General features: G+C 39.9%; 1 protein-coding gene across 3 annotated transcripts; it reads left to right on the top strand.

Moving 5' to 3' along the window:
- The first annotated feature begins 213 nt into the window (after window positions 1–213).
- DppIII (dipeptidyl peptidase 3) lies at window positions 214–13,582 on the top strand. Of its 3 annotated transcripts, none has more exons than XM_074094983.1 (14): window positions 214–302; window positions 1,010–1,134; window positions 4,030–4,182; window positions 4,989–5,216; window positions 5,851–5,977; window positions 6,843–7,131; window positions 7,668–7,921; window positions 8,749–8,891; window positions 9,355–9,466; window positions 9,965–10,097; window positions 10,478–10,601; window positions 11,600–11,747; window positions 12,404–12,577; window positions 13,362–13,582. In XM_074094983.1, the coding sequence occupies exons 2-14, from the start codon at window positions 1,012–1,014 to the stop codon at window positions 13,520–13,522; spliced, it is 2,169 nt and encodes a 722-aa protein (XP_073951084.1). In that variant the 5' UTR covers window positions 214–302; window positions 1,010–1,011; the 3' UTR covers window positions 13,523–13,582. The 3 variants fall into 3 exon arrangements, with proteins under 3 accessions (XP_073951084.1, XP_073951083.1, XP_073951082.1); XM_074094982.1 differs by having other exon boundaries at window positions 214–306; XM_074094981.1 differs by having other exon boundaries at window positions 247–508.
- Window positions 13,583–14,260: the final 678 nt, after the last annotated feature.

Here is a 14,260-nt window from a genome sequence, read left to right as displayed (position 1 = left end):
TTACACTGTTTTTGAACTTTGAAAAAAAATATTTTGATTTAAACGTATATACCGATGCAATTCTGCAGATTATTTTTATACAGTTTATTTTTAGCATTTTCGTATTATGTTAGATAAAAAATAAGCATATAGAATTTGAAAAGAATAACTTTTCATGGCTTAAACACTTATCACTCTTCATAAACGCTTAGAATATTTGAGTAAAAAAAAAAAACTTTTGTTCCGTCACACACGTCACTCGCGGAATACAGTTTCATGATTTTTGGCCAATAAATCTTATACTTTTTATAAAAGTTGTAACAGTAAGTACGTAATCAGATACAGTAAATTATTTAGTGTTCCACTGTTTCAGTCGCTCAAAATATAAATTCAATGTTGCGGACCCTGACTATTAACCTGACAAGATGCCGGCGTACTAGTATTGCTGATTCATTTTTTAGTAAATATTGTCGACATTCTTCCGGGACAGTATATTCTAAAACTACACAGCCAGTCAAAATAGTTAAGGGTCAGTAATACATCACGTATTAAATAATTGAAAGTCATCTTGCAGTCCCTTTGTCTGCCCTATTATTTTCACGCCAGATTGTAAACTACAATTCAATAGAATCTGTCAATTTTCTACATATTTAAGACACCCTTTCTTGGCACACTTGATTATATACGTCCCTGTTGTTGCAATTATCATCTAAAAGGAATCAAAAAAGAATAATAGTCACATCACAAAGCCTTTGGCAGCCCGGTGTTTATATTAGTAGGCTGGAAGTGTCTACAGGATTGTCAGATTCTATTGAATTGGAGTTTAGTTTGATTATTAATATTTTAATTCTTCCTTATACTAAAGCTTCATTTTTACAGTGTTGTTAAAATTTTAAACTCAAGCTTGGTGCAGCAAGTTTTTATGACAAATTATTTTAAAATTTTAAACTCAAGCTTGGTGCAGCAAGTTTTTATGACAAATTATAAATGTGGTAAATTAATTTTACAAGTGATAATATTATCATTTTAGCTATGGCTGTGGACAAGTCTAACTTCCTGTTGCCAAACAATCAAAGGTTTGTGGAGCTAGACAGCTCACAGGCTTTCAACAACTTGACTACCCAAGAAAAACTATATGCTCACTATCTAAGCCAGGTAAGATTTATTGTCTGTTTGAATTTTTTGCCTGTTGTCGGGACTAGACGTGTGCGCCGCGCCGACCGCCGCCGCCGCCGCCATTTTTTCGCCGCCGCCGCCGCCGATCAGCGTATCGGCGTAAAATCGGCGCGAGTTCAAAATGTTTTCTATACTGAATTTCTGACTTTCGAAGCATTGTATATTTTACTACAATTAATTATCATTAGTCATTGATTACATCATCATCATCTCAGCCATAGGACGTCCACTGTTGGACATATGCCTCCCCCGTAGACATCCAGTTGCTTCGGTTGGCAGCGGCCTGCATCCACCGTGAACCCGCGGCTTTAACCAAGTCATCCGTCTATCTCGTTGGTGGACGTCCTGCTGCGCTTGCCCATCCGCGGTCTCCACTCGAGAACTTTTCGGCCCCAACGGCCATCTGTTCTTCGTGCTATATAACCTGCTTATTGCCACTTCAACTACTAATTCGCTTGGCTATGTCGGTGACCCTTGTTCTTCTACGTATCTCCTCATTTCTGATTCGATCCCATAGAGAAACCCAAAGCATAGCTCTCCATAGCTCGCTGAGCAACTCTGAGCCTACGTATTTATAAGGCATATAGTGAAGCACAACGTTTCAGATCCATATGTCATCACTGGCAACACACATTGGTAAAAGACATTCGTCTTTAGACACTGAGGAATTTTGTACGAAAAGATATTGCGGAGTTTCTTGAACGCTGCCAATCCGAGTTGAATTCGACGATTGACCTCCTTCACGAAATTGGACGGTTTGTCCTAGGTATCATACGCGTCAACAACTTCAAGAACCGAATTCTTCACCAAAATAGGGGTAGACACCACATGGACATTCGACATGACCTTTGTCTTGCCCCTGTTCATTTTGAGGCCTAGGTACCCGTTGGGTTGGGAGACTCGATTGAGGCCTTCGAGCATTGTGCTGAGTTCTTCCATCGACTTTGCCATGACCACCACGATATCGTCGGAAAACCGAAGGTGAGTGATGTAATGTATTCGCCGTTGATATTGATGCGTAGTCCTTTCCATTCCAGAAGCTTGAAGGCGTCTTCCAAAGCGGCAGCAAACAGTGTCGAAGATATGACATATCCCTGTCTTACGCCTCTTTTCAAGGGCATCGCCTTCGAACTCTGTTCCTGTACTCGGACCGACATAGTGGCATTTTTATACAAACACTTCAACACTTCGATATATCGATAGTCGATACGGCATCGTTGGAGATACTCTAGCACTGTCCACGTATCGACCGAATCAAAGGCTTTCTGGTAGTCCACAAACGCTAGACATAGCGGCAAGTTATACTCTTCGTTCTTTTGTACCTATGACCTGCCGCAGCGTATGAATGTGGTCTACGGTAGCCTTTTCGGAACCCGGCTTGTTCGGGTGGCTGGAAGTAATCGACCCTGCGTTCGAGACGTTTTACAATAACCCTGGAAAACAGCTTATAAACATGACTCAACAGCGAGATGGCCCTGTAGTTCTTCAAAAGGGTGTTATCGCCCTTCATGAAGAACAACAGCACAACGCTCTTGTTCCACGCTTCTGGCGTTGTGCCTTCGAGCAAGACGGAATTAAAGAGCCTCTGAAGGACTTTAAGAGCCGGTGATCCACCCGCCTTCAGAAGCTCTGACGTAATTCCGTCCTCACCCGGCGCCTTGCTGTTCTTAAGCTGTTTCAGGGCCATCCTTATCTCGTACAGGCTGATATCCGGGATATCTTCTGTAGGTATAGTGTCTGGTCAGTTTTGCTCTTGGGTCTTGAGTCGCCGCGCTGAAAACGGCTTAGTGACCGACTCGTAGAGCCGTCCATAGAACTCCTCGATTTCGCTCAATACTTTCCGCTTTAGTCCACGCTACACTGCCATAATCTTTCTTCAGCTTTGTCATTTGGCTTTGCCCAATCCAATAGACATATCTCTTGCCAACACTTTAGAGCCTTTATTCCGCTCAATCGTATCTTTAACACGAGCGGTATTATAGGTACTAATATCGTGTCGCAAGGATTTTCGAAATTTGTCTATTCAGCATCATCGGGAGACTGCAGTCGAAGCGAGCGTCGTTCAGCCATAAAGTTACTCATACATACATAGGATATACTCCGGAGAGCTTCCAAGTTCTACTGGTACGGTGAATCTTAAAGAAGAGAAGAAGAAAAATGTCCCGTTTAAGAAAATTATATTTGTCCGTGACAATTACAGCCGCTGCAAGGCGTCAATTAAAGCTTCATTGTCTATGTCTTAGCACGGAGGTCGCTACAGTTGATATGTTTCGTGCTTTTTTTACATTTTATCTAATTGTTTTATAAAAAAAATATTTAAATTCTCCGCGCCGAAATCACGCCGAAAACACGCCGCCGCCGCCGATTTTTGACCGGCGCCCGCCGCCGTAGATTTTAGCATCGGCGCACACGTCTAGTCGGGACTTCAAAAAGTGTCTAATCTTATATCTTCTTATGTATAAAACTGAATCCCTATTTCCCTTGGTCACGGCATCACGCGTGAATGGCTGGACCAATTTTGCTAATTCTTCTTTTGTTGTGTTCGCTATTGTCAGGAGAAGGTTCTTATAAAAGAAGATTTAGAAAATTAAAAAAAAATCTACACCGGGGGTGAAGCCGCGAGCACCAGCTAGTTTTTTATATAATGTAGCACAGTTCATATCGACCGTGTAGTACACAGCTAAAATGAGATAAAAATAACTACTCTTATTGACTCTTGGTTTTTTTACAAGTCAAGATTTAGTGAAGGCGATCCAATTTAACTCGTAAAACACCCTGCATAATATCATATTTACATCTGTATTATAAAAATTCACATGATCTAGCTACTTTTCCTAATTTCATTAGATTCAATTAAAACTGTAATATTCAAAGGCTGCCTGGAACGGAGGGCTAATAGTGCTGGTACAGACAAGTCCAGAGTCTCCTCGGATCTTCTCTCTGCTGCACAGGATCTTTGTCGCAGAACCACTGTCCGAGTTAAAGCAGTCTGCTTTAAGAGCTGGTGCAACTGAAGATGATTTTCAAGTGAGTCTATAAATTGATAGCAAATAAGATGGTTTATTGAAATTGGTTTATTTTAAGAAATATAAATTAATGGATCTTACTTTGCAGAGGTCCGTATCAATAAACTGTAGACAATAACTTTGCTCTCCTGCAACCTTACGATAGCTACGTCTATGCAACAAGTGTGTGTTCATGTAGCTCTCCCAACTCTACACTGTTATAACATACACAAATTCCGCTAACCCTACTATCACCACCACCAGACTACCCTCACGCATTTCAAACTCAATCAAAGTTCATCCTGGGAGCAACAACTCCAATACTAATTAATAATTACCTCTTTAAAATAATGTCAAAGCAATTTGGACCTAATTGTTTCAGGAATAAAGTCAAACTGACGTGGTGTCACACAACAGACAAACAAAACAATTGTTTGTTTGTTACATATTGTCATAGGTCTGTAATTGTAATAGCTATAGGTAATAGCGGGCTGTTTTCCGCAACTCGACGTCTGGAGACACCTTATTGTGTAAATTCTATTGCACATGTGGGCAGCACAAGGGTAATTGCTCTGAGGATTAACTCTGATCTAGTTCGAAACACGTTAGCATAGTGTGGTGAGATGGTGCCTGTGCATAATTTCTGATGTCTTACATTTTTTTACTGTAAAACACAATGCAATTTCACAGTGTTTCAGTAGCAGTATCTTTTATTCAGATTACAAAGAGTAATAATACCACAACTTTATCAGTAAAATACCACATCCTGTCATTATGAAATAGTTCATTGAGGAATGCAACCACAACTATTTGTTTTATCTATATCAGGCATTCTTGGTCTACGCCGGCGGTCTATTTGCCAACAGCGGCAACTACAAAGGTTTTGGCGATACAAAATTCATTCCGAACCTGTCAAAAGAGTCCTTTGAAGTTATTGTGAAGGCTTCAAAAGCATACGAGAATGACAACTTACATATAACTAAGTTGTGGCAAAACACCCAGAACGCTATTTATAGCTTAGCGCCGAGGTTGACTAGCTTGGGTTTGTCTGATAAGGTAAGGACTGCATCATATTGTCACTATTTTATTTTGTAAAAATCTCGTATCTCAAAGCAATATGTCAACAAAATTGAACCTTAGAATAGTGCTCATAAAGTTCATTCAAAAAAATAATTATAAGTGATTGAGTAGCATAAAAAAGTTTCACAATTATAATAGTAATAGATTCACTGTATAAAGAAGTATCTTCATTTGCATAATCACAGATAAGCTAATACTTTGTTATATTGCTACAGGTACATTGATAAGTAAAGTCTGTACAATAATAGTGTAAAATATTTTTTTAAGTTATAATCTTAAACCTTAATACCCTTATAGTGGAAACCCTGAATGGGTAACCCCTTCCTACAGCTAAGCAAAATAAATCGAATATCAATGAGGGTTACTTTTGCCGTTTTAACTAGATGGCGTTAGTGTAAAGTAGCCCTCGCGTTTCGCCTGTAAAGTAGCCCTCATTCAAGAGAATAAGCAAGTCTTCAAACGTTTTTTTCTGGAAAGGGCTGAATTACTCCCTGGTTCCATCTAAACAAAGTTTCTTAAACTTCACCACGCCCAGTGTCTGCCGATTTATGTGTTATCACTAACCTCTTTGCTTTTGTATTTTATTTACATTCAACCTGTATATTTTCAGGGTGTTACCACATACTTTTCAAGTAATTGCACAAAAGAAGATTCGGATTTGGTTAATGATTGGTTGAAAACTAAGCGTATTGAAGCATACATCTGCAGGACATTCAAGAGCAATGCTGATGATGGATGTTGGTATTTATTTATTTATATTTTTCACATATGATAGATAGGTACAATAATATGTTTATTTATACAGTACATACTAAGGAGTCTCACTAAAATCTGCCTGACAACAAGGCATGTGAAACTATAATTAAGTAAGTAAAACTAACTATAGTCTAGTCACTGCAGGTGGTAGGACCTTGTGCAAGGTCCGCCCGGATTGCTACCACCATCATGCTCGCTAATCGTGCCGTGAAGCAGCAGTGCTTGCACTGTTGTGTTTCGGCTTGGAGAGTAAGAGAGCCGGTGAAATTACTGGCACTAGGTATCCCATTTTAGGCCTCTAGGTTGGCAACGCATCTGCAATACCCCTGGTGTTGCAGATGTTTATGGGCGGTGATGATCTCTTACCATCAGGAGACCCACTTGCTCCTTTGCCATCCAGCCGAATAGAAAAAAAAATAGTCTTCAATAGACTTTAGTGTTAGGGTTTTACGCCACTTCCAACCGAAGCAACTGGAGGTTTTGGGGGAGGCCTATGTCCAACAGTGGACGTCCTATGGCTGAGATGATGATGATGATGATGATTAACTATAGTCTAGTTATGCTATGAAAACACTTCTGTGCTAGCCATTTTTTATGGTTTCTAATAAATAGTTCGCTTAGTTAATAGTTTCAGCAAACATTAAATTTTATTAATCTCTTTTTGGTAATAAAGCATTTTTTACTTTGACTAACTATTAAACGAAAAATTTGTATTATTTTTTTCAAGCGTATTCTGACACTCCCTTGCATGCCCTTGTTAAAACAAATAAAACGCATATTTAAGATCGCGCCATCTTTGTTGTCTATATCCAATCCAGTGAACAGAACACATTGTTTTTTTTCTAGTACCTCTCTACACAATTCACTACGCGAGCGTAGAATCGACGCCCAAACCTCCTCTGACAATGGAAAAAGAAAAATACAAGAACGCATACTTCCAAGTAACGCGCGGTGACTACTCGCCGCTACTAAGACTCGCGTGCAATAACCTCAGCGAAGCTATCAAATACGCGGCCAATGACAACGAGAAAAATATGCTTAAGCATTACGAGCACAGTTTCAAAGAGGGCAGCTTGGATGAGCACAAGGAGGGTAGTCGGTACTGGATCAAGAATAAGGGGCCTATTATTGAAACGTGAGTGTCTTTAAGATGTGATACAGTGACTGTAAGATTCCAGGATATGCAAATTTTTTCATAAATATTAAAAGATTTTTAGAGCGTAATCAGGCCATGGTAAGCTAGATAAATGGGCCCGTATCGCCTGGCATAATTTTTGAAGGTCATAATGTAATGTTTGTGTGTAAATCTTTTATCTCTGAATCGTTTAATTGTTATAAATATAAGAAAAACCTAACCTAACCTATAGAGTTATAGACAACCAATTAAAAAACTCTGAAAGTTTTCGTTTACGGTTGGCGCTGGGAAAAAATTATAACTAACAAAAATTATGACAAACATTATTATGACTTTCAAATATTATGCGACTAGATGCACACCCTAGTATGTCTCTAGTCTAGATATAATGGACCCTAGAATGTAACAGGAACTGGCATTATTTAAACGCTCTTACATTAGCTTCACTTCTATGTATTTTAAAATACAAAATTCGCGCCCTAAAGCGTGACACGAGTACGGCTGGCTGAATCAAGCATATGTTTAATTAATTCCAGCTACCAAGGCTTCATAGAGACGTACCGCGACCCGAGCGGCCAGCGCGGCGAGTTCGAAGGCTTCGTGGCCATGGTCAACAAGGAGATGTCCAAGAAGTTCGGCAGCCTCGTCGAGGGCGCCGAGCAGTTCATCAAGTTGCTGCCCTGGGGCGCTGACTTGGAGAAGGACACGTTCCTTAGGCCTGACTTCACGAGTCTAGATGTGCTCACGTTCTCCGGGAGTGGGATACCAGCGGGCATTAATATTCCTAATTGTGAGTATATTGTCATAGTAGGTTTGTTTGTTTGTTTGTTTATACTCTTTATTGTACAAAAAGGTTACATAAATAAAAGTAAAGTGTTAAGTACAAAGGCGGACTTATCCCTGCAGGGATCTCTGCCAGTCAACCTTTGAGTGGTAGAGGAGCAATTAAAAAACAAGGATCGACAAATAGAGCAAAACATTTGAATAAATATAAATGCATATGTACCCCTGAAATACCTAACTATGTACAATAAATATATAACACAAATATAAGTAAAGAGGTAGAGGTGAATTTTGTTTGTTATTCGATATTAAATAAATCTCTAATATACAGGATGGATTTCGACGAGGGACCTTTGCGGAAATATTGCATCGTTTAAGTGATACACAGTCGATTTATAATGTTTAAAAACATAAACAAAGTAAAAAAAAAATTCAAAATTCACTCATTTTTAACTGTGGTGATAACCCTATATTGCATCTACACATAACGGCAAGATGGCTAGATTAAGGAATCGCCGTCGGGAAAACTCGGGATATTACGTTTATTTCCGAGAGTTGTTGTCGTCGTAAATATAGTGGTTCGATTTTATTGTTGCCCACCTCCGCACTGTAAGAACACACAGAAATCACACAAAACCCAGATGGGTAGATATCTATCAACACCACACTACGCTGACGCGTTTTGAACTCAACCAGAGCTCATCTTCAAAGCAACACGATCGTTCACCATGTTACCAGATGTTAGACTCAATATTATCTGTATACATAGAAATCTTTGGTTTCATGTGTCGGTCGTAGTGAACAGCTCAGCTAATTTCGAATTCTTTGTTTTAGACGACGACATCCGCCAGAACGAAGGTTTCAAGAACGTGTCTCTAGGCAACGTGATCCCGGCGGCGTACAAAGAATCCGTGATTCCCTTCCTCAATGACGCAGACAAGCAACTGCTCGAGAAATACAGGGTGCCCGCTTTTGAGGTAAGAATTTGTATTTGTTTTCTTAAATGTCGAAAATTTAAGAAGAAAATGCATGCAATCTTTCAAGAATGTCGTAAAAATTATCAGTATCTGTTGAAAAATAAGTAGGATACGAGTGAATGCAATTTGTATTACGTCTGTTTCTAGAAAAATAATATTTAGTATGATATTTCTACGGCCGTCGTGGTAGTGACATTATGGTTCGGGTCGGATAACTCTTAAATGATAATTAGAAACCTTCAATATTTTCGTTTTTTTTTTAATAATTAAAAAAAATAGTACAACTCTGTTTGTCAAACAATAAAGATACATTTGAATGAATAAAGAAATGCTTGCATCAATCAATAAAATCAGCCGACATCCACCTACTGCCGAGTAAAGTCCTCTTCATCCACACCACTTCACAGCCAGTCCCATCCAGTTTTATGCTTGTATATTTCCTATTATTGTCAACTTTTTTTAGGTGCAAGTAGGTCTGCACGAGCTGTTAGGGCACGGCAGCGGCAAACTGCTCCGCCAAGAGGCTGACGGGACGTTCAACTTTGACAAGGAGAAAGTCAAGAACCCTCTCACTGGTGACTATTATTGCTTTTTCTGTCCTTTATTAGCGACTGTCTGATTATTTATAGACTATAATTCAATAACTTTCACAACATAACCGTTAAAACCAAAGCACTATGAGTATAACATAGAATGTTGATTCTTTCTGTACAAAGAATAAAATACACAGTAGATTGAATGGGTGACCCGCACGCTCGTTTGTCCCCTCTTCCTCTTACATAAAAAAAAAATACAATTTACAACTATTTTGGGTTTTAACATCTTTCTATTCTTTCCCACGGGAATTACTAAAAATCCCTTATTGATCCACCTCTATGACCTTCATTAAGTAAACTACTTATCTGCCTAACATGAACTGATCTCTAGTTTTTTGTTCCTCTTTTATAGGTTAACTATCCTTGAATCACCCGCTGACGTTTAAATACGAGTCTAGACAATCTACAGGATTACGTATGACTATGCGACAGAACACTTGATACAGTGACAGTGTTGACAACGTTTATCAATTGCAGGCAAGCCGATCGAGTCGTGGTATACAGAAGGCGAGACATACGACAGCAAATTCACGACGCTCGGCTCGGCGTTCGAGGAGTGCCGCGCCGAAGCCGTCGGGCTCTACCTCTCGCTGGTGCCGGAAATACTCAAGTGAGTTTAAATCAGTTAAAAAGCATTAATTCGTCCGAATTATTGATTTATTTGATTGAGTTTTAGTTTTATATGAATTAAAAATTGGAAAAATAAATAAATAAATAAACTCTTTTGTTTGTGGCTGTTGACACCTTGGTCTTAGAATCATTTTATGTCGTCTAGATCCAGCATACATACGAATTTTACGAGCAGGAAAACTGAAAAGGTTTTTAGGCGTGATTGTTATCAAACGCAGCATGATTTAAAAGCAAACACCGAGCTTTTTTTTTTTCACTAACATAAATCTACCTTCCACATTAACATAAGCTACTTTTTATCCCAGGAAAGTAAAAAGTACTTAAGATAAAATAATAGAGACGCTGTAATATCGTCTACAGGGTATTCGGTTACGAGGGCGAAGAAGCGGAAAATGTGACTTACGTGAACTGGCTCAGTCTGCTGTGGAACGGCGCGGCGAAGGCAACCGAAATGTACCAGCCCTCCACCAAAACTTGGCTACAGGTGACCCTAATTATAATAACCCAGGCGTATCCCACTCCTGGGCACATGCTCCTCTCACATCAAGACGGCTTGGGCTGTATATAGTTCCCCACGTGGGCCCAATGCGAATGGGTAATTTCAAATTTCGAACTCCCAAAATCGTATTTGACAACTTTTCTCCTGGATTTGATATATCCTACATGTGCCTACATGTTATTATGAAAATTATAGATATTGCAGCAGTGTTTAGTGAAGAAAAGAAAATTCAGTTGAATATCTAATTTGTCATGATTTTGTGGAAAATCTATTTATCGATCTCTTTCTAAACGCTTTTCTCTGAGCAGTAGGTATGACGCTTCGTGTGACGTCACATGCTAGTATATCTGTCTCTTGTCTAATCTTGAATTTCAACCATTATAACTTTTTTTTTAGTGAAGATAGCTTATAAATTGTTTTAAGCCGGGGTTATATTAGAGCCACGCCGCGTGTCGCAACGCTGCCTGACTCAACGGGCTGTGATTATACTACAGTATCGTGTCGCCGCGCGTGCTGATTAATTTGTATGAATGCGCGTAGCCACGTGGTGATTATACTAGCGCGGAGCGAGCCAACGCGTCACTTACCCCATCACCTAGCCCACGCCGATCGAAATCGAGCGGTCTGCGTGGCGTCATCTCGCTCGGCGACACGCGGGGCTGTGCTAATGTAACCACGTTCATACAAAATGTATGCAACCGATTGCAATCCCACGCGTTGCGACACGCGGCTTGGCTCTAATATAACCCCGGCTTCACTGTTCGATAATGCGCATTGACAAGCTTTATTTGTAAAATGAATAAAAATTTGTCAAATACCGTATTAGTTCACAGTTGTGTGCAGATTTGCTAGCGATATCGCTTCACCGAAAAGCTCATAGGTACTAATTTCAAAGTCCTACCACCAAGCTGCCACTATATTTAAGTGCCAAAGCAATAATGATTTAACTGCATCAGTGCTATGCTAACATCGTTTTTTAATAGGCGCACGCGCGGGCTCGCTTCGTACTGATGAGACTGTTGGAGCTGGAAGGCGATGGCATCCTGACTGTGACGGAGGCGGAACCTGGCAAGAACCTGCTCTTGACCCTTCAAAAGGACCGTCTCGCCACAGACGGCAAAAAGATAATAGGTATGTACAAATCATTTTACTAATTTAAATGCGAAACTGTGAATATTTGAAGTTCCCATTCGCATTTAGGCCACCGACGTGTATCAAATATATAAACAATCGGTTCAGTAGGTTTCCAGCAAATTGGCCATAACAGACATACACACGAGTGTTCCTATAAGAATTCCGTTTTATCCTTTTTGGGTACAGTACTCTAAAAATAACTGAATCGAGAACTTTCTTTTTTGTCGGGTTAAACCTACGGGGCGGCTTTAGATTTATAGCCAGGAGGGGACACATGGTCACATTCTAGTTAATTAAAGAAACTTCTTTGTTAAATAACATTAACAAAATCAATTCTCTTTTGTCGCAGAAAGATTATTAAAATTATTTAATATTATTAAAATCATAATGAGTTTAGAAAATATACTGTTTACCTAGACCCAGCACAGGGCCCAGGTGGCCCGGTCATTTATTTATCATGACCCATTGCGGCCTATTTACTGAATAAATGATTTGAAATTTGAATTTGAGGTCCGTTTGACGTTACGGTCTTGCTTGCGATTGGCTCATTTAGTTATTAGCCTATTGCGTCAATCGGACCTCACGGTACTAACGCCATCTAGCGGTATTTCGCCTGACAATTAGCCCTCATTAACTCGCTGTCAATCCGCCAGGCGAGTTTCTGGTGAAGCTGCAGACGTTGAAGGCGACGGGAGACATCGCCGGGGCGGAGGCGCTGTTCGACAAGTACAGCCGGCTGGACGGCCCGTGGGCGCGTTGGCGGGACATCGTGATGATGCACAAACAGCCGCGGAACATATTCGTGCAGCCGAACACCGTTCATAAAGGTATACAGGGGGGCTACTGCGAAATTCGAAGCTCGTATCGTACCGTCCACTTCCCCCTCGTATTAAATAATATCAGCGTCAGCGGAACGGCAATATACGAAGTTCGGATTTTGCACTTCGTAGTGTAGGGCCTGGCCTCTAATTCACCAACGTGACAATTGTCAGTGAGATATGTCGAGTGGTTTGACATTTGTAACTAATAAATAAAGTGAGTTGACTTTCCGTTGACGAGTCACCTTGAGGAGCCAATCGGTTCAAACATATCGGGCATCTCGCTCGACTATTAATAAGTACTTGAGTGATCCGCGTATTATTCTAATAATTAAGTCTGCGTCTCACGATAGTTTTAATTCAAACATTTCACATACTTAAAGGTCTTTATTCATTGAACAATTTGTACTTTACATGTACAGTCAAGGGCAAAGATATCGACATGGCCAAAGTTGCAAAAATATGTATACACGGCCTTAATGTTAAGTGCTTAACAACTGGTAACTTTGGCCGTGTCCGATATCTTTGCCCTTGACTGTACCATCAGCCAAATAAATGGTCTATCAATTTTCAAATAAGTTCCTATCAAATGAATATGTCGCTAAAGTCAAACTTTCAAGTTGACAGACAAGTCTATTGGCATTATTGTTTTTAGACATGCAAAAGATTATCAACTTTAGGGTGGACCACAATTGGCTGATGGTACATACAACATGTTCAATGAACAATTGTTACTGTTGATTTGTTCTTTATAAATCAAGGACTTGAGGATAACCTGTTCATTCCTTTCCAGGAGATGAGGTGGAGTTGAAGCGGTATCCGGCTAACGCAGAGGGCATGGTCTCTTCTTGGGTGGATCGCTTCCCTAGCACAAATGTTGACGACATACTTGAACAGCTCGGCGAAGCCGACAAACCGCATTTTGCTGAACTAGAACCCCTTCTTGACGTATAAGATTATCAAATGTACCTAAAATAATGTAATATTGCGAATACAGTGTATTTTCAATCCAAATGTGTGTTGTTATTATTGTTATGAGATATCACTCGCTGCACGCTCACATTCAATATTTAGTGAATATTGTCATCGTATTTTGTGGAGAAAGTTTGTATTTATCTTGCTTTCTAAACTTTTTTACTGAAGTTTACTGAAGCTAACCTAAGCTAACAGAAAAAGCAAGATAAATGGAAACTTATCGGACAAAATAATGATGAAAAAACATTCACTAGATCTGTGAATGGTTGTGCTCTGTTTGCACTAAATCGTTCATAATGCGACTACAACAGTGAATCCCATAAAAGCCCTTATTAAAAAACCGGCCAAGAGCTTGTCGGACACGCCCAAGATAGGGTTTCGTAGCATTACGAAAAAATCAAGTAATGTTTTTCTATGGATTTCGTATTGTGGTATTGTGTACGGAATCCTCCAAGTTTAAATTAAATTAAAATCCCAGCTTATATACGTCCCACTGCTGGGCACAGCCTCCTCTCAGAATCTCCCAGTGTGGATTGGGAACTTCACACACCCCATTGAATGGCTTCGCAGGTTTATACAAGTTTCCTCGCGACGCTTTTCTTCACTGTAAAGCTCGTGGTAAATTTCAAATGTAATTTCGCACAAGAACTTCGAAAACCTTAGAAGTGCGAGCCGGTGTTTCAACCCACGATCCTCTATTTGAGAGGCCATAGGACA

This window comes from Choristoneura fumiferana, chromosome 12 (assembly GCF_025370935.1).
Source record: "Choristoneura fumiferana chromosome 12, NRCan_CFum_1, whole genome shotgun sequence".
Classification (NCBI taxonomy): Eukaryota; Metazoa; Arthropoda; class Insecta; order Lepidoptera; family Tortricidae; genus Choristoneura; species Choristoneura fumiferana.
The sequence above is the reverse complement of the archived record's forward strand: the minus strand, read 5'-3'. Positions and strand labels throughout refer to the sequence as shown.